This window comes from Cebus imitator, unplaced genomic scaffold, assembly GCF_001604975.1.
Source record: "Cebus imitator isolate Cc_AM_T3 unplaced genomic scaffold, Cebus_imitator-1.0 Scaffold79, whole genome shotgun sequence".
Taxonomy (NCBI): domain Eukaryota; kingdom Metazoa; phylum Chordata; class Mammalia; order Primates; family Cebidae; genus Cebus; species Cebus imitator.
The window spans coordinates 4,791,343-4,814,089 of NW_016107394.1; the positions used below are offsets into that span (position 1 = coordinate 4,791,343).

Below are 22,747 nucleotides of genomic sequence, written 5' to 3' on the forward strand. Positions count from 1 at the left end.
ATGGATACATCTAATACAGGTAGTGGGATTCCTTGGTGGGAGATGATATACATTTTTGCTTTCCTAGGTATTTCTAAATTTTCCTCCAAAGTGACTGTCCAATTTAGATTCCCTCTATTAATGAAGGAAATACAAGATTGGAATAATTGTGATAGTTGTGTTATCTTTGTGAATAGATTTTTAAATACTGATTTAGATTTTTAAATAGTTGTAAGACTGCACATTTTCCATATCTTAGTTTGGTAACTTTTTCTAAAACTATATTAACTTTAACCAGATTTTCAAACTTAATAAAGTTTGTATAATATTATTTTATTATTTCTGATCTCTGTTTTATCCCTGTTTATGTTCTCCTTTTCATTAATATTGTTTATAACTTTTAAAAATGAGTCTTGCCAGAGGGTTTGCCCATTTTATTAGGTTTGCCAAATAACTAATATTTGCTTTTGTCAATCCCCTCTATTGTACTTTGCTTCTTGTTTCATTTATTTCTGTTCTTATTTTCATCATTTCCTTTTCTGCCTTTTTGGGATTTATTCTGTTGTTCTTTTTCTACATTCTTAAGTTAAATCCTTAACTCACTACTGTTTTGTTGTTCTTGTCTCCTGGCATAGGGTCTTTGCTTGGGTTCTCCCAGAGGAAGGCTCTGAGACCAGGATCTGAGGGCAATAGTATATGTGAGAGATGTAGGGAGCACCATAATGTGGTGGGAAAGGAGGAAGGGAAGAAAAGGTGAGCAGTGAGCGTGTAGCTTTTAGTAGCTATTGATAATTGCTGTCTAGATTAATTATGTCATTAAAGGTTACAAAATGATAAAATTCTATCATTCATTTGGCATTTGTCAGTTAATTGTTTTATAAAGGATAACTTTTCCCCATCAGCTATTTAGTTGCCCTGAAATACGGTTTGTACAGGAGAGGCAGGATACAAAGCTGCTTTTAGGTGACCAAAGTGACTTTTTTCTCCATACGTCAACATGAACTTTCTTTGCAGTCCTTGTTCTTTTTGATGTTCAAATTTTTCCATATTTGGCCAGTGGGATCACCTTCAAATTGACTCTGATCTTCTTTTGACATGACCTGAAATAGTCTTTTATGGCTTTCTTGCTTTCGTTAAGACAAGATGTTCTAGGCTAATCTTATACATTTTCTTCTCTGTACCCAAAATCAGCCATTTTCCCATGGATCCCTGGTTCCTTTGGGGACAAAATAGTATTTTAAGACCCATTATTTGGGCTTACTGCTACTGAGTTGGTCTGTGGTTTAGGCCTTTATTTTATTTTATTTTATTTTTTAAGAAAAATACATCAGGTTGTATTGAGGTTGGTTCCTATGTTCTTTCAAATAACCCTCATCATTTTGTGAATTCTTTATGGCACCACGATGTTCCAGATTCATATTCTATGTTCCCTGCCTCAGCACAGGATTTTTTTTTTTAATGAGAAAAATATCACGAATTCAAATTTACAGAAGCTTTACATTTTTACGTCTTCCAAGTTAGCAGTCTGTCTCTCCTTTTATTGGCGTTTGTAAAATTTCTTCTTTTTAAAATTTTTATATTTTAGAGACAGGGTCTCGCTCTGTCACCAAGGCTGGAGTGCAGTGGTGCAATCACAGCTTACCACAGCCTCTAACTCCGGGGCTCAGGGCATCCTCCCAAAGTGCTGAGATTGCAGGCATGAGCCACCAGGCTCAGCCTATTTCCTTTATGTTGTACTTAGTCCCAGATAAAAAGTGACCTTAGATCAGTCCTTTCCTCTTTCGTTGGGGAGAGGGTGGCTTAGATTCCAGTACGGTGAAACAGAAGAATGGACTCTGTGCTATGTGACAAATATATGTAGGTAAATGTGTGTTACACACACATAGATTATATATATGAATATATTTTCATTTTCATATTTTGCAAGGAGGGTAGCTAATGCTCTGGACCCCCAGTTCTTTCTGTACTCTCTGAGACCCGGAACCTTCGCTCAACTCTCAGGCTGTCCGGGGAAGTTTTAGGTGGTGATACCGAGCTACACACCAACAAATATAAGAGATCGAGGCTATGGGACTGAAGAGAGGCAGTCGCGGTTGGGAACTGAGGTGGGTGCAGGGCTTGAGCTGACCTGGCGAGGGTGGAGTTGGTGCGGGTCCCACGCCGCGGTGGGGACCGAACTGTAGGCAGGAGGGAGGAGCGGCGCCGAGGGGGCGGGACGGGGCGGGCTCGCGGAGGAGGCCCGCGGTTGGCCCCAACTGCCCCGGGCTGCAAGCCTGCGCCCGCCTCCTTCGTTTGCCGCTGCCTCTTTCCGGCTGTTGGCCGCACTTCGTTTCTCGGGGCTTGTCTCCGTGTCCTCCGTCTCTGCTGTTTCTCTGGGTCTGTCTTCCTGTGTCTCCGTCTCCTCAGCCTTGGGGCCAGTGCCTCGCCCGGGCTTCGGCGAATGAGACCTGGGGACCTGCCCCCAAGTCCCATGGAAGAGCCCCCGGCGCCCAGCTCTGCCCCGACAGAGACGGAGGAGCCGGGGTCCAGTGCAGGTGAGCGGGTTTGGGAGACAGGGGAGCTCCCCGAGGAGGATTCAACTGTGGGGACAGGTCGAACAAGACCATCTGCGCTTGGGAAATCCAGACTTGGAATATTGAGACAGAGCCACCCAGTCGACTAGGATCTGACCTGGCCAGAGTATTCTTGGCTAGCCCTATTTTTTAATCGTTCTCACTGAAGCCGAACTGAAACCTCAGAATTATCATTGCAGAGATGAAAGGGAACTGAGGCCGGAAAAACCCTTCTTACCAGAGGTCTGTGGGTGGCGGAAGGAGCCCTGAGCTTCAGTTTGAACTTAGGAGACCTCGGGTCTTGGTCCAGATTTTACTGTGGGGTGATGTTCAGTAAGCTTTGCCCCCATTCTGGGCCCGAGTTTTCCCATCTATACCATGAGAGGGTTTAGAGTACACACCTTCAAAGGTCTGACACGTGGTAAGTGGTCCTTAAATATTAGTTGTTAGGAGTGAATAAATGAGACAGGGAGATCTCCTTCGGGGACTCACTAGAGGCTCATTGGGTTAATTGGGGGGCTGTGGAATTACATTATTATAGTCAGAGAAGTAGACGGTTTTATTTCCGTTTTATAAGTGATGAAACTGAAGCTCAGAGGTAAAGTGACTTGCCAAGTCAAACTTCAGAGTCCATGCTACGTTATACTCTCTCCCAGTAAGAAAGCAGGGAGGACTTGATGGGAAAGTGATTATATTCAAGCAGCAATTATTTGAATTCTGTGCTTAAATGACCCCCAGAGCAGGCCCATATCTAATTCTTTAGTATCCCCATTTTCCAGGAGCTGATTTGTGTGAAATAGTTTGGGTAGCAATGCCAGAATTACCATCTGTGTTACTTAATAGTTTGGGTCGCAATGCTAGAATTACCATCTATGTTACTTCTGTCTTCAACACGATTAGCATAATTATAAAAATTAATGTCACTAATTGTTATGTGATAATAAAGCATAAGTGAAATTGTGAAGACATCAATATTTATAATTTAAAAACCTATTAAAACAGCACTTTAAAATTTATAAAGCACTTTTGAGTGGTTCTTCATATTGATCTGCTTAGGTAGGTATTATTATCCATAGTTTACAAGCAAGGAATCCAAGACCTAGAAGTAACCATCAAAACCTCATGCAGCAAGAAACAGAGCTGCGACATGAATCTAGCCCATATGTCAAGTTGTGCTTCTCCTTTGGTGATTTCTCCATTTTCTCTCCCTTTCTTTTTTCTTTTCTTTTCTTTTTTTTTTTTGAGATGGAGTCTTGCCATGTCGCCCAAACTGGAGTGCAGTGATGCTATCTCAGTTCACTGCACCCTCTGCCTCCAGGTTTAAGTGATTCTCCCGCCTCAGCCTCCCAAATAGCTGGGATTACAGGCGCATGTCACTGCACCCGGCTAATTTTTTTTTTTTTTTGTATTTTTAGTAGAGACGGGGTATCACCATGTTGGCCAGGCTGGTCTCGAACATCTGACCTCAAGTGATTGGCCTGCATCAGCCTCGCGAAGTGCTGGGATTACAGGCCAGGTGTGAACCACTGCACTCAGCCTCTTCCTTTCCTGTTGAGTCCTGCCCCACCCCATGCCTATCCTGTGCTCCATTCTTCTTATCACTGGGAGAATTCCTGTTTAGATTTAACTAATAGTCACATGTTGACTGATGATAATGTTGGTTTAACTTGTAATGAAAGTGTTAAAAGTATGATCACTTTCAGCAGTAAAGAGGGATTTAAATGTTTTTAAGAAAGGGAGTTATAATTGTTATTACCGTCATTGTTATCTGCAGGATTCAAGGAATTAAACCAGAATATACAATAATTGGTAGTTTAGTAACTATCATATATTGTACTCATACTATGTCATAGGCTTTGTAATAGCCACTGTAATTAAGCATTTTAATTTATTTCTATCAGCTACTCTCCTGAATTGTATAGGCGAGGATCCTGAAATATAGAGAAGCTGAATAACATGCCCAAGGTCACATAGTCCTGGCCTGGTCCAAGTCCTATGTTCTCAACCATTACACCAGCCTGGCTCAGAGACAGATTATTTGCTTAGAACAAAGCCTCACCCTCTCAGGGAGGAGAACCTAAACTGAGGGGAGAGAAGTGTGCTCTAGTATTGGGTGAGAAGATAGTCTGCCCTTGCCTATTTTTTGATTCTGCTGTTGAGAGCCTGGGACTGAAATGAAGGGAGGCTTTTCTTCTGGACTGAGCAAGGCCACTCCCCCAATTCCTCTCATGATACTGAGCCATAGTTATTTTCCCTTCTTTAAGTTAGGAACAAATGACTAAATATCCATATGCTATTGATAGAAGTTTGTCCTGATTGACACTAGGAGGCTGAGGCCAAATGCAGTGCAACTTTGCCATATAGTTCATTGCCCCAAAAGCAGCCAAAAGATTGGTCTAAAATCATCATGCCATTCCTCTGTCAAAAACTCTTGAGTGGTCTTCCATCTGTGGAATAAACACCTTAATAAGGTATCTAAGCCTCCCAGAATCTGGGCTGTGCTGACCCCTTCAGTCCCACCTCTGCCCCATCCCTTTACTCCACCTTACTGTAGTCACACTAAACTTCTGAGAGTCCCCACAACTCATTGTGTTTTCTGTCACCTATAGACTTTTCACATCCTCGTCCTCTGCCCTTCTCCTTTTCATTCTCAGTTGGCTAACCCACTGTTTATTCTAATATCCAGCTCACCCATTCATTCAATCATTCAACAAAAATTTATTAAGTGCCTATTTTGTACTAGGCATGGTTCTAGGTGTCATGGTGGAGCAACAAGAAAACAGACATACTCTTGCCCTTTCTGGAGCTTCCATTTTGTAGTATGTATTAAACAAATGTAACATAGGACATATCAGAGTGTGATAAGTGGTGTGGTGAATAGAGCAGGGAAAGAGGCTAGGCTGGGGCAAAGAAGTTGACAGAGAAACCTTACTGATTGGATGATGTTTGAGCAGAGCTGAAGAAGGTGAGGGAGTGTTATGCGGCTATCTGAAACAGTGTTCCAGGCAGAGCATGTGACTATATGAGGCAGGAGCTCTTTTGGCTCAATCATTATTCTCTCCAAAAATCCTTCTCTGGTGCCTTAACCTGGACAGTTGCCACTTTTCTGATTTTCTACTTGCTGTTGTGTTTATTTCTAAAGTAGCACGTGTTACATCATATTATAATTGTCCATGTGTATGTCTGTTTCTCTCACTTGGATTGGGTTTCTTGAGAGCAGAAACCTCTGATCCTTCTCTGTCTTCTCAGCAGCTGTTTTAGGGCTTGACACAGAGGAGGCACCTAGAAATATTTATTGAATAAGTCGTTCTTACAGCCTGATAATACTTACAAATGATTTGTAAGATTGGGTTTGGATGACAGATGGCTTCAGGAAAAAGTAAAGGCTGGTTTTTGTCTGTCTGGCTTGATTCCCCTTTTGGGCCTCTGAGAAGTGGAACACCTAGTTTTCTTTAATAATACTTATTGTGAACGTTATGGCAGGCTAGCCAACCTGTAAAATGGTGGATAAAATATAACAAAGCCAGCTGGGCACGGTGGCTCATGCTTGTAATCCCAGCACTTTGGGAGGCTGAGGCCGGTGGATCACCTGAGGTCAAGAGTTCGAGACCAGCCTGGCCAACATGGTGAAACCCTGTCTCTACTAAAAATGCAAAAAATTAACCAGGCGTGGTGGTGGGCACATGCAATCCCAGCCACTCGGGAGACTGAGGCAGGAGAATTGCTTGAACCCAGGAGGTAGAGGTTGCAGTGAGCTGAGCACACGCCATTGCACTCAAGCCTGGGCAACAAGAGTGAAACTCTGTCTCAAAAGAAAAAAAGAAGAAGAAAATATAACAAAGCCTTTATAGCTGAATTTGTGAGAAAGTAAGAAATCTTGAGGGACCTAGAAACTGAGAGTGAACTGAAAACCAGAGTGGTTAGCTCCTTAATCTGCCCTCAGCTATACTGTATGTCTCACCTAGAAACTTGGACTTTAATAGGCTTGTTGTTATACCAAATGAAGCTACAGGTCTGCATGGGTTAAATTCTAGTTTTTGACAGATGAATGGCATGTGAAATCCTCACATCAAACTAGGTCCCTTGAAAATCTGCACCCTGTGGAGGGTGTATACATTCTGGTAGGGTAGACTAGTATCTTCATTCATTTTCTGTTGCTTATAACAGAATACCTGAAACTGGATAATTTATAAAGAAAATAAATTTCTTATAGTTGAGAAATCCAAGGTCCAGAGGCCACATCTGGTGAGGGCTTTCTTGCTGGTGGGGACTCTGCAGAGTCCGGAGGCGGCACAGGAGGCTGACTATGCTAGCTCAGGTCTCTAGTTTTCCTCTTATAAAGCCCCTAATGCAACTCCCATGATAACACATTAATCCATTCATCAATTCATGAGGACAGAGCCCTCATAACCCAATCACCTCTTAGAGGCCCCACCTCTCAACACTGTCATACTGGGGATTAAGTTTCAACATGAGTTTTAGAGGGAACAAATATCAAGCCAGAGCAACTAGGAAAAAAAAATATCTCCCTATTGACACAGAGAGAAGATGAAGAAGATTGCCTTTTATCTTAGGCTCTCATACAGAAAAAAAGTTTTCCCAGAAAATTCTTAACCACAGACATTCACTCATGCAGATACCCAAATGGCCTAGAAACTCCATGCCAAGAAGTTGACATTAAAAACTATCTCAGGCTGGTAGTACCCCTGGATGCTTGGCAGAAACAAATGCAAAACCTCTCTGCTCCAAGATACGTACTTGACACAGGCCACATAGGATTCCCACAGGGTCTGGAGTTAACAAAATTCTCATTTAAGTGAGAATGTATATTGCTTGCTTTGTGCTATTGAGAGCATATGTTATCCTTGTATAAATAAACATTTGAATATGTCTGTGCCTCCTCTTTGCTCTCCAAAAGTGAAATGATGAGGCAGAATTTATATGCGGGCCAGCATCTGGGTATAGATCCACATTGAGCTGCCTTCTATCCTTGCAGAGGTAATGGAAGAAGTGACAACATGCTCCTTCAACAGCCCTCTGTTCCAGCAGGAAGATGACGGAGGAATTACCTACCGGATCCCAGCCCTGCTCTACATACCCACCACCCACACCTTCCTGGCCTTTGCAGAGAAGCGTTCCACGAGCAGGGATGAGGATGCTCTCCACCTGGTGCTGAGGCGAGGGTTGAGGATTGGGCACTTGGTACAGGTGACTCCTCGTCCCAGATCTGAGTCTGGGCCTCAGTCTCTCTCTACAGAGCTCAGAGTTCTTCAAGATCTGAAGAACAGAGCCTTTTCTTATCAGTATAGGAAAGCTCTGTGTGGGGAGCAGAGGTGGAAAAAACAGCAAAAATAATGGCTCTCACTGAGTGCTTATTGTGTGCCAGGGGCACATTGAATCCTCACAGCCATTCTATGTCGTAGGTACTGTTGCCAGTCATATTTTACAGACAAGGAAACTGAGACTTAGGTTGCCATTTGCTCAAGGTTATATAGCTATAATACAGCAGTAGAAGCTGGCTTCAAACTCAGTCACTGACTCCAGAGACCTCCACAGTTATTTAGATTCAGCCAGCGTGTGATGTGCTTTTTATTTATATTCCCTTTAATCCTCATAAATCACCCAGGGAAGTAAGCACTGGTAGTCCAATTTTGCTGATGGACGATCCTGGTGCTCCAAGAGGTAAGTAACTTGCTCAGGACCACATTTAGCAGATGCTGGAGGGATACCAGTAACAACCATACTTATATTACTAAAAGCTTTATGTGAGACACATTTTATTATCCCCATTTTGCAGGAGGTAACCAGGACTGAGAATTAAGGTCACTTGTTTTGGCCGCACATCTAATAAATGGCAGAACTGGAGTTGGAGCCCTTTCTCTTGAGTAAAAGAACATTTTTACTGTATTTTTAGTGAGGAAAGAATGGTTGCAGTTCTTTGGCCTGGAAGCTACAGGGTTATTTCAGACTCCAAATAGGCATACCTCAGAGATATTGTGGATTTGGTTCCAGATGACCACAATAAAGTGACTGTCACAATAAAACAAGTCACATGAATTTTTTGGTTCCCCAGTGCATATAAAAGTTATGTTTATATATAGTGTAGTCTGTTAAGTGTGCAGTAGCATTATGTCTTTAAAAAAAGTATACACCTTAATTTAAAAATATTGCTGAAAAGTAATGATTATTTGAACCCTTGGCTAGTAAGTCTTTTTGCTGGAGTGGGTTTTGCCCTGATGTTGGTGGCTGCTGACTTATCAGGGTGGTGGTTGCTGAAGACTGGGATGACTGGGTAATTATTATTATTTTGTAGAAGATTTCCTATTCACATAAGTAATTTCTTAAAATAAGACAACAGTCTGGGCACAGAACTTTGAGAGGCCAAAGTGGGAGGATTTCTTGAGCTCAGGAGTTCAAGACCAGCCTGGGCAACATAGCAAGACCTTACCTCTAATAAAAATAAAAAACATTAGGTGGGTGTAGTGGCACACACCTGTAGTCCCAGCTACTCGGGAGGCTGACTTCAACTTGAACTCTTGACCCCAGGAGTTCAAGGCTGTAGTGAGCTGTGATTGTGCCACTGCACTCCAGCCTGGAGGACAGAGCAATACCCTGTCTCCTCCCAACAAGAAATAAGACAACAATGAAGTTTGCTGAAACAGTTGACTCTTCCTTTCACAAAAGATTTATCTGTAGCATACAATGCTACAGAATTTGATAGCATTTTTCCCGTAGTAGAACTTCTTTCAACATTGAAATGAATCCTCTTAAACCTTGCTGCTGCTTTATCAACTAAGTTGATGTAATATTTAAAATCCTTTGTTGACATTTTGACAGTGTTTACAGCATCTTCATCAGAAGTAGATTCCATCTCAAGAAACCACTTTCTTTCTCATCTATAAGAAGCAACTCATTTGTTCACATTTTATCATAAGATTGCAGCAATTTAGTCACATCTTTAGGCTCCACTTCTAATTCTCTTGCTGTTTCCACCATATCTGCAGTTACTTCCTCTACTGAAGTCTTGAACCCCTCAAAGTCATCCATGAGTGTCGGAATCAACTTCTCATTTTCTCTTAATGTTGATATTATGACCTCCCATGAATCATGAATTGTCTGAATGTCATCTGGACTAGTGAAATTTTTCCAGAAGGCTTTCAGTTTACTTTGACCAGATTCATCAGAGGAATCACTATCTATGGCAGCTATGGTCTATGAAATGTATTTCTTAAATAGTGAATCTTGGAAGTTGAATGACTCCTTGATCCATGGGCTACAGAACGGATGTTGTATTAGTGAGCATGAAAACAACATTAATCTCCTCATACATCTCCATCAGAGCTCTGGGATGACAAGGTGCGTTGTCATTGACCAGTAATATTTTGAAAGGAATCTTCTTCCTGAGCAGTAGGACTCAACAGGTGGCTGTAAACAAAAGTGCTTCATCCAGGCTTTGTTTTTATTGTAGAGCACTGGCAGAGTAGATTTAGGATAGTTCTTGAGGGCCCTAGGATTTTTGAGTGATAAATGAGCATTGACCTCAACTTAAAGTCACCAGCCTGTCTCTCTATTCGTGAAAGTCCTAGTTGGCATTTTTCAGTAGAAGCTTGTTTTGTCTACGTGGAAAATCTTTTGTTTAGTGTAGCCAACTTTGTCAGTTACCTTAGCTAGATCCTCTGGATGACTTGCTATAGTTTCTCCTATCAGCATTTGCTGTTTCACCTTGCCCTTTGTGTTATGGAGACAGCTTCTTGCCGTAAAACTCATGAACCATTCTCTGCTACTTTCCAACTTTTCTTCTGCAGCTTCCATACCCCTCTCAGCTTTTGTAGAATTAAAGAGAGTTAGGGCTTTGCCCTGGTTTAGGCTTTGGCTTAAGGGAATGCTGTGGCTGGTCTGATCTTTTATCCAGACTTCTAAAACTTTCTGTATATCAGCAATAAGACTGCTTTGCTTTCTTATCATTCCTGTATTCACTGGAGTACCACCGTTAATTTCCTTCAAGAACTTTTCCTTTGCATTTACAACTTGGCTGTTTGGCACAAGAGCCCTAGCTTTTGGCTTGTCTTGGCTTTTGACATACCTTCCTCATAAGTTTAGTCATTTCTAGCTTTGATTTAAACTGAGAGATCGTTGTAGGGTTACTAGTTGGCCTAATTTCAATATTGTTGTGTTTCAGGGAATAGACAGGCTAAAGGAGAGTGAGAGAGACGGGGGAACAGTTGGTTGGTGGAGCAGTCAGGACACATACAGCATTTATCAAGTTCACCATGTAATATAGGCTTAGTTGTCATACCCCAGAACAATTATAATAGTAACATCAAAGATCACTGATCAAAGATCATCATAACAGATATAATAATAATGTTTGAGATATTGTGAGAATTAGCCAAAACATGACAAAGACATGAAGTGAGCACATGCCATTGGAAAAAGGGCACGAGGTTTGTGGCACAGATTGCCACTGAAGGTTTGTGGCAACCCTGTGTCACAAACCTTCAGTTTGTAAAAATAATATCTGAGAAATGCGGTAGAACAAAGTGCAATAAAATCACACATGCCTGTTTTTCTTCCTGTTCCTTTCTCTCCTAGGGCTAGCTTAAGTGAGACAAATGAGACAGTGGTTTTGAAAGTCTTTTGTAAAAATATATATATAGCCATATCATCTCTCTATATCTTTATACTAGGCACTTTAATACTCCTAACCTACCCCGCTTTTTTACCTACAGATGCCTCAAATCTGACCATTAAATCTTCATATCCACAGCAGATAACCTTGTTTTACTGTTGAAGTGCACAGTGCAAATGCTATTCTGCTGAACATGGGCCTTGCCATCAATGCCTATCTTTGCTTGTGATGACATTGGCTCACATTGCCTACATTTTCCCATTGGTGAAGTTTTTTACTTTAAGGGATTTTCAGTTCCTACTCTTTCACCTTGTCATGAGTCTTTCTCATGGCTTCTTAGGACCAGACTTCTGCATGTATAACTAGCCTCCTCAGAGGCCCAGCCCTGCAGCCCAGTAGAACTTGGAATTCTAGCTCTTTCCTTTTTTCTAGGACAGACATTGCCTGTGGTTATCGGTCATGTTGCACTGTTTTTGATCACAGACAGTGGGCTGTCAAGCATTTTTTTAAATTGTTATTTTTTAGAGACAGCTTCTATGTTGCCTAGGCTGGTCCTGAACCCCTAGCTCAAGCAACTTTCCTGTCTTAGCCTCCCGAGTAGCTAGGACTACAGGTATACACCACTCCTGAGTAGCTAGGACTACAGATGCCCAGCCTTTTAAATTTTAACTATCGGTCTGTTTGCCTGCCTGTCTTTCTAGAGATGAGGCTGCTTTGTGTTTCCCAGGTGGGAGTGTAGTGGCTATTCACAGGCATGATCATTGCATACTACAGCCTCAAACTCCTGGCCTCAAGCAATCTTCTTGTCTAAGCCTCCTGAGTAGCCATTACTACAGGCAGGTGCCACTGAGCCCAGCAAGCATTTTTTTATCAGACCATACTGGTTACATAACTTTACTACTCAGTAGTCACACATATTCACAAACATGTCCACTTTAACTCATTCTCTCTTTATTTCATTCTCTTATTTATTTCGTTGTAGAATCTTGAAGTTAGAAGACTCATGAGCCCAATTTCTTTCCCAATATAGAAATCTGTATTCTATTGGTAGCTACTAAAATCTTACTGGTTAACAGCATGGCTTTGGAGTCAGTCAAGACCTGCTATTTATTGACTTTGTGACCTGGGATACTTGACTCTTCTCTGTTTCATCATCTGCAACATGTAATTAAAATAGTTATTACACAGTAAGAACTCGACATTAGTCATCTTCCATTAAGGGTCTCCTTGCACAACTCTACAAATAAGCACCTGAATGCTGTGGCAGCTGTTTTTTTGTGTGTGAATGAGATGATCTCTACTTCTCTATAATTACCCACTGGTTTTGTCCTGCTTTCTGGAGCAATCTATATCGCATATAGATAAAATCTCTTTTTCAGAGAACTACTCTTAGAAGTACCTGAAAGCTGCATTCATGTCCTCTGAGCATTCTGTTTCTGAGCTAAAAAGCTTTAGTTCTTTCTGTCACTTCTTAGGACACAGCCCTGATTTGGTTTCTGGTCCCTTGAAAATTGCGATTACCGTCCTTGGGATCTAGTCTGAGATGGCAGTGTCCTTTTTTAAAGTAGGATGCTCAGAATTGAACTTAGGACTCCAAGGGTAGACTGACCAGCTCAGTAATGAGGTGAGCTATCGTATCTTGTATCCTTGTAATGCAGTTGAAGGTAAAATAGCACTTTCTTGGTAGCTGCATAGCACAGTTGACTAATGTTGAGTAGATGGTCAGCTAAAACCTCCAAGTCTTTTTCACATTTGTTGTTCTTTTTAAAGAAATTAATTGTAGTTAAATACATCTAACATAAATTTTACCATCTTAACCATTTTTAAGTGTATAGTTCAGTAGTGCCGGGAATATTCAAATTGTTGTGCAACCAATCTTCAGAACTTTTTATTTTCAAAACTGAAATTCTATACCCATTAAATCTTCCTCCTCAGTCTCTGGCAACCACTAATCTACTTTCTTTTTCTATAAGTTTGACTACTCTAGATATGTCATATAAGTGGAATTGTATAGTGTTTGTCTTTTTGTGATGGCTGTTTCTCTTATATAATTCCTCAAGTTTCATCCATATTGTAGCATGTATCAGAATTTCCTTCCTATTTAAGGCTGAAAAATATATCATTGTATGTATATACCATATATTTTGTTTATTCATTCTTTTTTTTTTGAGGCAGGGTCTCACTTTATTGCCCAGGCTGGAGTGCAGTGGCATGATCATGGCTCTGCAACCTCAAACTCCTGGACTCAAGCAATCCTCAGCCCCCTGAGTAGCTGGGACTACAAGCGCCACCACACCCAACTAATTTATTATTAATATTTTTTGTAGAGATGGGGTATCAATATGTTTCCCGGGTTCCATTCATCTCTTGATGGATACTTTGGTTGCTTTTCCCTGTTGGCTATTGTGAATAACATTGCTATGAATCAGGGTGTGAAAATATCTCTTTGAGACCTTGCTTTCAATTCTTTTGGACATAAACACAGAAGTGGAATTTCTGGATCATATGGTAATTTTATATGTAATGAGAAACTGCCATACCATTTTCCATAGTGGCTGCACTATTCTATATTCCTACCAACAGTACACAACAGTTCTAGTTTTACACTTCCTCACCAACACTTATTTTCTGGTGTGTGTGTGTGCATGTGCATGTGTCTATGTGTGTGGTAGCTGTCCTAATAGGTGTAAGGGTGATACCTCATCATGGTTTTGAGTTGCATTTCCCCATTAATTAGTGATGTTGAACATATTTTCATATGCTTCTTGGCCATTACATTTGTTCTTATTTTTCTTTTTTTTTAAGATGGAGTCTCATTCTGTTGCCCAGGCTGGAGTGCAGTGCTCTGATCTCGGCTCACTGCAACCTCTGCCTCCCAGGTTAAAGTGATTCTCCTGCCTCAACCTCCCAAGTAGCTGGGACTACAGGCAGGTGCCATCACGCCTGGCTAATTTTTTTGTATTTTTAGTAGAGATGGGGTTTCACCATTTTGGCCAGGATAGTCTTGAACTCCTGACCTCAAGTGATCCACGTGCCTAGGCCTCCCAAAGTATTGGGATTACAGGTGTGAGCCACAGCACCTAGCCTACATTTGTACTTTAATTAGTTTTACCTCTGCAAATTTTTACCCACAACTTGTTTTATCTCTGTCAAGCCTCAGCTTGTTTTGTATGTCCCATTGCTCCAGCTACTAGATCATCTTAGATTCCAAGGCTTTCATGCTTTATTTACTGTTTCTTCCACCTTCATGTCAACCGTATGTTAGATATATCTAGCTCAAATTATTTTCTCCTCTTAGCCATTAAGGATGACTAAACTTCTGACTTCCCCAAAATTAGACTGCTTAATAAGTAAGCTGACTTGATCACATATCTCTGGCATGTTTAGAGTGCTCAGGGCACTCTGGTATGGAATGGACTGTCCCAGAGATCTTGAATTCACTGTGGCCTGGTTGGCAGAGAGAGAGACTCCATCTCAAACAAACAAAAGATTATGGAAATCTTTCCATATCACTATATATGGAAAAAAGATCTTCCTTTTTCTTTTTTTACCCCATGTATTACGTGTTCATTTCACCCATCCTCTGTTGATGAATATTTGGGTTGTTTGTAGTGTTCTGCTACTTCAAGCAATGCTGCATTGGAATAATCTTATATATACTTAATTTGATGAGCAGAGATATATCTTAGGATGAATTCCCAAAATTGGGCATGATGGGAAAAGATAAATGTATTTATAATTTTGATATATGTCCTACATACAGGTTGAACCATTTGCACTTCAATCCACATATGAAAGTGTCAGTTTCTTCACATTTGCTAACATAGTATTGTCAAGCTTTATGATTTTGCTAATTTGATAGATGTAAAATGCTACGTCAATTTAGTTATTTTTTTATTTTTAGAGGTGGGGTTTTGCCATGTTGCCCAGACTGGTCTCGAACTCCTGGGCTCAAGTTATCTTAAAGTGCTGGGATTACCGCATGAGCTACTGTGCCTGGCCATTGTCAGTTTAGTTTTAATTTGTATTTCTCTTTTATAAGTGAAGTTGGACTTTTTTTTTCTCTTTCTATGAGCTGTCTGATCTTGCCCTTTGCCCATTTCTGTTGGATTCCTGGAAAGTTTCTTACCAGTTTCTAGTATTTTGAAAATATATTAGGGAGATTAGACCTTTCTTTATTTGCAATATGTCTGATTAGGCATTATCTAATTTGTATCCTTATAACAACTCCTCTGTGAGGATGTTATTAAATTTTCCATTTAACTGATGAAGAAATCGAGGTAAAATAAGATTAAGTAACTTGCCCACAGTCAAAATAAATGATGAAAGGATGGTTTGAACTAGATGTTTCTGACTCTATGCTTGAGTTTTCAACAAGTTATAAATTGCCTTCCCAGTGTCGTACAGGAAGGAAAAAAACAATTTTTCCTAAATTTCTCTTTATTTGCCTAAAATTTCCTTATTTGTCTGCCTGGCTTTTCTTCCTTTTCTTCTTTCTTTCTTTCCTTTCCTTTATTTTTTATCTTTCTTTCTTGTAAAAATATTTAGCTCCTATTATGTACCAGGTGCTGGAGAGTCAATATTAGTAACTAATAGTGTAAACTTTCAAAACGCTCATAGTCTAGGAAAGGAAGACAGTCACAAAAAGTTACAATGTTATGCACTAAATATATTATAAGAGGAGAGTGAGTTTCATGGAAGGCTTTATAAAGGAAGTGACTTTTGAGTTGGGTATGGAGGATGATTTGGAAATCTAGATGAAGTGAGGAAGAGCATTCCAGACAGAGGGGACAGCTTGTACAATATTTAGCATTGTCTCTTTCCAGCTTTTTAAGTCATCCTGTAATATCTGAGAATTTAGTGAGTAGTCAGGCCTTCATGATTTTATAGATTTTAATATCATTTATTTCTTATTTAAGAAAAATACTAGTACTTTTAATGAGCTTCACGTTTTCCTATTAGTATCTCACTCCTATTCTCTCTCTCTCTTCCTTGTATAGTGGGGGCCCTTGAAGCCACTGATGGAAGCCACACTACCTGGGCATCGGACCATGAACCCCTGTCCTATATGGGAGCGGAAGAGTGGTTGTGTGTTCCTGTTCTTCATCTGTGTGCGGGGCCATGTCACGGAGCGTCAGCAGATTGTGTCAGGCAGGAATGCTGCCCGTCTTTGTTTCATCTGCAGTCAGGATGCTGGATGTTCATGGAGTGAGGTGAGGGACTTGACTGAAGAGGTCATTGGCCCAGAGCTGAAGCACTGGGCTACATTTGCTGTGGGCCCGGGTCATGGCATCCAGCTGCAATCAGGGAGACTGGTCGTTCCTGCATATACCTACTACATCCCTTCCTGGTTCTTTTGTTTCCGGTTACCATGTAAAACCAGGCCTCATTCTCTGATGATCTACAGTGATGACCTAGGGGTCACATGGCACCATGGTAGACTCATTAGGCCCATGGTTACAGTAGAATGCGAAGTGGCAGAGGTGACTGGGAGGGCTGGTCACCCTGTGCTATATTGCAGTGCTCGGACACCAAACAGGTGCCGGGCAGAGGCTCTCAGCACTGACCATGGTGAAGGCTTTCAGAGACTGGCCCTGAGTCGACAGCTCTGTGAGCCCCCGCATGGTTGCCAAGGCAGTGTGGTAAGTTTCCGGCCACTGGAGATCCTGCATAGGTGCCAGGACTCTAGTAGCAAAGATGCATCCACCATTCAGCAGAGCTCTCCAGGCAGTTCACTGAGGCTGGAGGAGGAAGCTGGAACACCATCAGAATCATGGCTCTTGTACTCACATCCAACAAATAGGAAACGGAGGGTTGACCTAGGTATTTACCTCAACCAGACCCCCTTGGAGGCTGCCTGCTGGTCTCGCCCCTGGATCTTGCACTGTGGGCCCTGTGGCTACTCTGATCTGGCTGCTCTGGAGGAGGAGGGCTTGTTTGGGTGTTTATTTGAATGTGGGACCAAGCAAGAGTGTGAGCAGATTGCCTTCCGCCTGTTTACACACCGGGAGATCCTGAGCCACCTGCAGGGGGACTGCACCAGCCTTGGTAGGAACCTGAGCCAATTCAAGAGCAATTAATTGACTCAGGACTCAATTTCCATAGATAGAAATGGTAGTTACAGCCAGGTTAACAGAAGCTACTGAAGTCTACAGAGAATCAAAAAACTTAATATTCTGTTCCCTACCTTTTTTCTCTTCTCCCCCTCCAAAGAGCAAAATGAAAAATTTGCCTTAGTTACTGCAGTGGCAAGGGCACTGAACAAGGAGTTGGAAGACAAGAATGTGGTCCTGGCTCTGCCACTGGCTTGCTTTTGGACCTTGGATGTGTCACCTGAATTCTCTGGGCCTCAGGTTCCCATCTGTAAAATGAGAATATTGGTTCTAAGATTTCTCATCTTCCCATCCCTAGGAGAAGCAGAATGCCTACATGCTTCATGATCAGTAAGTCCTGGCTGCATAAAGGACTCTGATGCCAAAATGGAAATCAGAGGACTTATCTTTTCACATGAATCACCCCTCATCCAAGTGTGAGGTTACAAGCAGGTGTCATGGCAGGAAGGAAGATCAGATCTGTATGATTTGTTCCATTTTTAATAAGAAAAATATCCACACCCTTCTAATCATGCTCAGAGCTCTGTAGGCTCTCTGTCCTAGAGGATTTGAGCAAAACAGAAGAATCATGAAATCTCCTACCTCATGAAAAACTACAGCTTTGTAGTTCTGCTTACCTTCTCTTCCTCATCCAGAAAGTATCATTTTCTAGGGAGAGCAATTAGAAGTTCAATGCCAGTAGTACTGGATAATAGTGTGTATTGCTTCTGGTGGTATTACCTTGGTGAAGGATGGGCTGAAGTTCAGAATTCAGTCAGGGCCTCCCTTATTAGGATGGTTCCTGATGGGGAAGGACATGGATTAGAACTTTAAAACAATGGACAGAATTTCCCACAGTCTCTGCCCTCGAGGAGTTTACCAGTTTATGGGGCTAGAAGGGGGAGAAATTTCAAGAAAATAAATGTAGTTTTTGGGAGGGTTTGTAGATGTTGGGCTATACCTTGGGGTGATGGTAGCTGCTGATGTAATTTTTTTAGTTGCATCTTCAGTGCTCCTGGAATCATCTGTCCAAGGCTTGTTCAGGCTTCTGGATTTCCCTTAAGTTGGTTTTTCTCAGGATATTGTCCTGGCCCCAGCTACTCCTTTACCTGTGAGAAGATTTTCACCATTAGGAAGATCTCTGGACCCCCAAACCTCAGAATTAGGCCTGTTTATGTGGACCCACGGAAATCACTACTTGTGAAGTAGGGATGGCTTTTTGTCTAATGGTTTTCGTGCTGAAGTTAATCCATGCTGAGTCTCTCAGATGCCACATTGGTTGTGCCTATCTTAGATTGTTTCCCCATAGCCCGTTATTGTGACAGAAATTCTGTTGTGAGAGATTTATTTTTTGGCCCTATTTTAGAAAGCTAATGCTTAAACTGGTATCAACTAAATATATTTGGTGTTGTATAATGACCATGGAAAACAAGTCTTAGTCATGAAATAATAGCCTAGGAGGCTAGGGGTTATAGTTGCACTAGTTGGGTAGAGAAAATCCTGCAGGATAAAAGTGGAGATTAACTTTACCTACTTTAGCCGATTGCTTAAGTCATGGCTTAGAGTGACTTAAAAATTCCCTTCCCTTCTCCTACATTTGACAAAGTAATCTTCCCAGTATACAATAATTTATTCACTCATGTATACATTTATCTAAATATTTCTTGAGTGCCTAATACAAGATACTTTCTACTGCCATTCCTTGGCTCAAAATCATTTGTGGGTCCCCATTGCCTATTAAAGGATATTTACATTTAGCATGACAGGTAGGCCCTTCCAGCTGTTGGGTGAAATAATGCAGATACTTTCCTCTTCTTCCTTATATGAGGCCCATTGTCAGGGAAAACCTCTTTAAAGTTGGCAAGTGGAGGAATTGGGGAAAGGGAAAGGATTAAAAGGGTAGCCTCCTCCTGAGTGGTAGAAACTCCTTATTCAGCAAAGCTTTCCTGAACACTATACTGCAAGTGGATAGGAATAGGGAGGATGTCCAAGTCCTACGACCAGGGCTAAAGGATGAAAAGAATGAGAATATCGACTTCTTTAGGACTACTCAAGAAGGGAGTCAAGGCAGGGACCTTCATCCTGTGCAGTGTGACCCAGAGATGTCTAATACCAGTACTCATAAGAGGTCTATTTCTAAATTGCCCTTCGCTTAACTTCTTCCCCTGCCTCATGTTTTTTCCCTTTAATGACTAGCATCAAAACTCTTTAACTGGGGCAGGCCTCTGGGCTAGTTCAAGAATAGTAAGAAAAGGGGATTGGGAACAGGGGAAGTCCAGAATAAGGACCTGAGAGAGGAACAGAGTAGGTGATGGCAGCTGTGAAGAAAAAGAACAGATCAGAAGAATCCTGACACCTTAGGAAGAGAGAGGAAGTATCACAGACGTGAGGCCTAGGCTAGAGAGATGGTGTAGGTGGTAGCTGCTGTGAAGAAGAAATGACAACAGCCTGGAGCTGTTCCCTGAAACCTGTGGGAAGGAAGAGAGACCTGCACAGGCCAGCACTTAGCTTGTGGAAAAGGTTCTCATTCAACACTGCAACTTTTAGCTGGCTTAATTTGTCCACACTGCAGATGACCAACAAAGACAGCTATAGACACTCCAACTCTGTGCCAATTACCCAAGGCCTTCAGGGTCCTGGGACCTATTCCATGATTCTGGTACTCTAACCCATTTCAGCCACCCTCAGATTAGTAGAGTGGGAAAGATAGGGCAGGTGGTAACAGCTGTGAAGAAAAGAGGAAAGCGGGTGCGAGGCCTATAATCTATAGGCATGTAGAGAGGACTACCTACATAGGCTGTGGTCCTTGGCCCTCAGGAGCTCCCATCCTGTCCCTTGGACTCTAAGAATGGATCCATCCAGCACACGTGACGTAACACTGAGAGTGCAGGAAGCATGGGTAGGGGCCTTCTGCCGACACAGCCTAGTGGCTGTGTTCATGTTCTCACTCTTCACCTCAGGCCGTTGTCTGGGTACTTAATTTGGACTTGTTTCCCCCAGTCACCAGTCTCCCCTCAGTTATCCACAGGACATGAAGCAGCTTCAGCCATGGATAAGAGGCTTTTCACTCTGCCTGTTGGGTAGCCCAAAGGACCCACGAAGGTCAACCTGAGGCTGCACGGCCTCCTCCCCAGGGCAGCAGGAATTGATATCTCACTTTATCCAGATTGGGCTTCTCATTCTTCTCCAGGAGGTCATAATTCGCCTCTCTAGTAGGCCATGCATCCGTCTCTGTGGTGCCAGAATCCAGTCAGGGCCTCCCTTTGGTCCTTACCATAGGCTGCCATGTGTTATTGTCTATGTCGTGCCCTCTAGGCCTCTGCTTGGCTGTGAACTCATTGACTGACTCCTCACTGTGTCCTTTTTACCTTGAATCACAATGGCTTATCTAAAAATATATAATTTTTTCTATCACATTCTGAATTCCCTGGAGGTAAGGACTATATCTGATTCCTCTCTTTGTCCTTTGCACCCAGAATAGGGCCTGAAACAGAGTAGCCAGGAGTAAAGATATGTTGAATGAATGAATGAGCCAACGATCCTTGGCCTTTGAAGCTAATTGAGAAGGCCAGGGGGAGTTCCACTGTAGGGAGGAGAATGTTGCATCCGTTTGTAGATTATGTGGCATTTGGAACCTGCTGAACACTTACCCTCACTGTGTATTCTCTGTTCTGACTTGCTTCCAAGTCAGTTACAGTACTTCCTGGGGATGGGCCTTTCTCTGGCTTGAGCTCCCTGGCTTTCCCAAAGATCACAGCCCAAAAGGTGCAGTGGGGAAAATTTATGGCCTATTGGAGAAGAGTGAGCAGCCTAATCAAGCCAAGCCTTGATTTGGGGTTCTCACTTCACTGGCATTTTCCCTCTGTCCCCAGTGGATTTTCTATAATTAATACTTTTCCAGGCCTCCATAGGAGATGCTGAAGCTCAGTGTGTTCTGACTGTGTCTTCGCTTTGCGATGCTGAGTGCCAGAAATACTCTATACCATAAAAACTACCATCGTTCTTTGAAACAAGGAAAATAAAGAGCTTAATCCTGGTGACTTTTTTTTTTTTCTTAAACTGTATGATGATGATGATTTTTTTTTTTTTTTTGAGACGGAGTTTCACTCATGTTACCCAGGCTGGAGTGCAATGGTGCGATCTCAGCTCACCACAACCTCTGCCTCCTGGGTTCAGGCAATTCTCCTGCCTCAGCCTCCTGAGTAGCTGGGATTACAGGCACGCGCCACCATGCCCAGCTAATTTTTTGTATTTTTAGTAGAGACGGAGTTTTACCATGTTGACCAGGATGGTCTCGATCTCTTGACCTTGTGATCCACCCGCCTCGGCCTCCCAAAGTGCTGGGATTACAGGCTTGAGCCACCGTGCCCGGCCTGTATGATGATTATTATACTAATATCTAGTTTGTGCCCAACTTCTTTTAAAAAATGAATTTGAGGCAGTTTCTTGGTTTTCATAAGAACTTTTGCTTTCAGAAAACTTTACTAATGATAATCCTTTGCACTTTTACATGTTGTTATTTGAACATAATTACCTATTAAGGGAAGCAGAGCAGGGATTTCCATGCCTGGTTCCGGAGCACAATGTCATACACTAGCTTTTAAGAGGAGGAGCCAGAGGCACAGAGTCACCACTGACACCAATGCTGGTGCTTGCCACTGCATATCTTATCCTTTTTTCAAAACACCTTGAGATTATTCTCAATTTGTAGCTGAAGAGGCCACAGATATTTATTAATACCCAAATCAAGTGGAATGATAGCTTTAACTTAACTGCTGATTTTTATTTGACTTTGTTCCATTGAGATGTTTAAGGCACTATGGAATTTGGCCAAATGTTTCAGCATAACTCCTTAAGCTCTGTCAGTAGATCAGTCTGCTCTCTTAAATTCACTCTTGGAAAGCTGTCAGGCTGAGCATGGTGGTTCATACCTGCAATCCCAGCACTTTTGGAAAGCTGAATCACAGAAAAACATCCTTGGCTGGTGGAGAATGCCTCTGTCGGTAGAAACCTGAAAGAATGGAGCCAGGCAGAAACTGATAAGGGTTGAGAGGTGGCGAGAGTCCTAATAATAGCCAGTAGGGTCCTTCACTGTTGTGACCTACCAGCCTTTATTTCTTAAGCTAGTTTGAATTATATATTTATATGTCTTGCAACCAAAAGAATTTAAGTACCCATCCTCACAGAAAATTTGATTAATTGGTACCTCAACCGGTCAGTCACTACCTGGAACTGAAATACAAACCATGAGGAATTAACCTTTTTTTTTTCTAAGTTTGCATGCACTCTCTTGCCTCTATCACCTCAAGAAGCCTTTATGGAATCCCCACTTGCTCATTTCCTGGCTTGGGCATTACAGCTACCTTGATCTCCTCTCTGGTTACAGCGTGTGCAGCTTGTAATTCATCTTCATCCTCTTTGCTTATTAGTGCCTTCTTGAGGGGTGGCTTTGAGACTGCTTTATCAATATCATCATCTGGCAGTTTGGACAGATT

The 22,747-nt window shown here is 42.0% G+C and overlaps 1 protein-coding gene across 1 annotated transcript; it reads left to right on the plus strand.

Moving 5' to 3' along the window:
* Positions 1 to 1,484: 1,484 nt before the first annotated feature.
* NEU3 (neuraminidase 3) lies at positions 1,485 to 21,292 on the plus strand. Its single transcript, XM_017532998.2, is given in 6 exon segments — positions 1,485 to 1,946; positions 1,948 to 2,020; positions 2,022 to 2,196; positions 2,199 to 2,513; positions 7,528 to 7,739; positions 16,161 to 21,292. Coding segments are annotated over 6 exon segments (1,884 nt in total). The 5' UTR covers positions 1,485 to 1,917; the 3' UTR covers positions 17,241 to 21,292.
* The last annotated feature ends 1,455 nt before the right edge of the window (positions 21,293 to 22,747 follow it).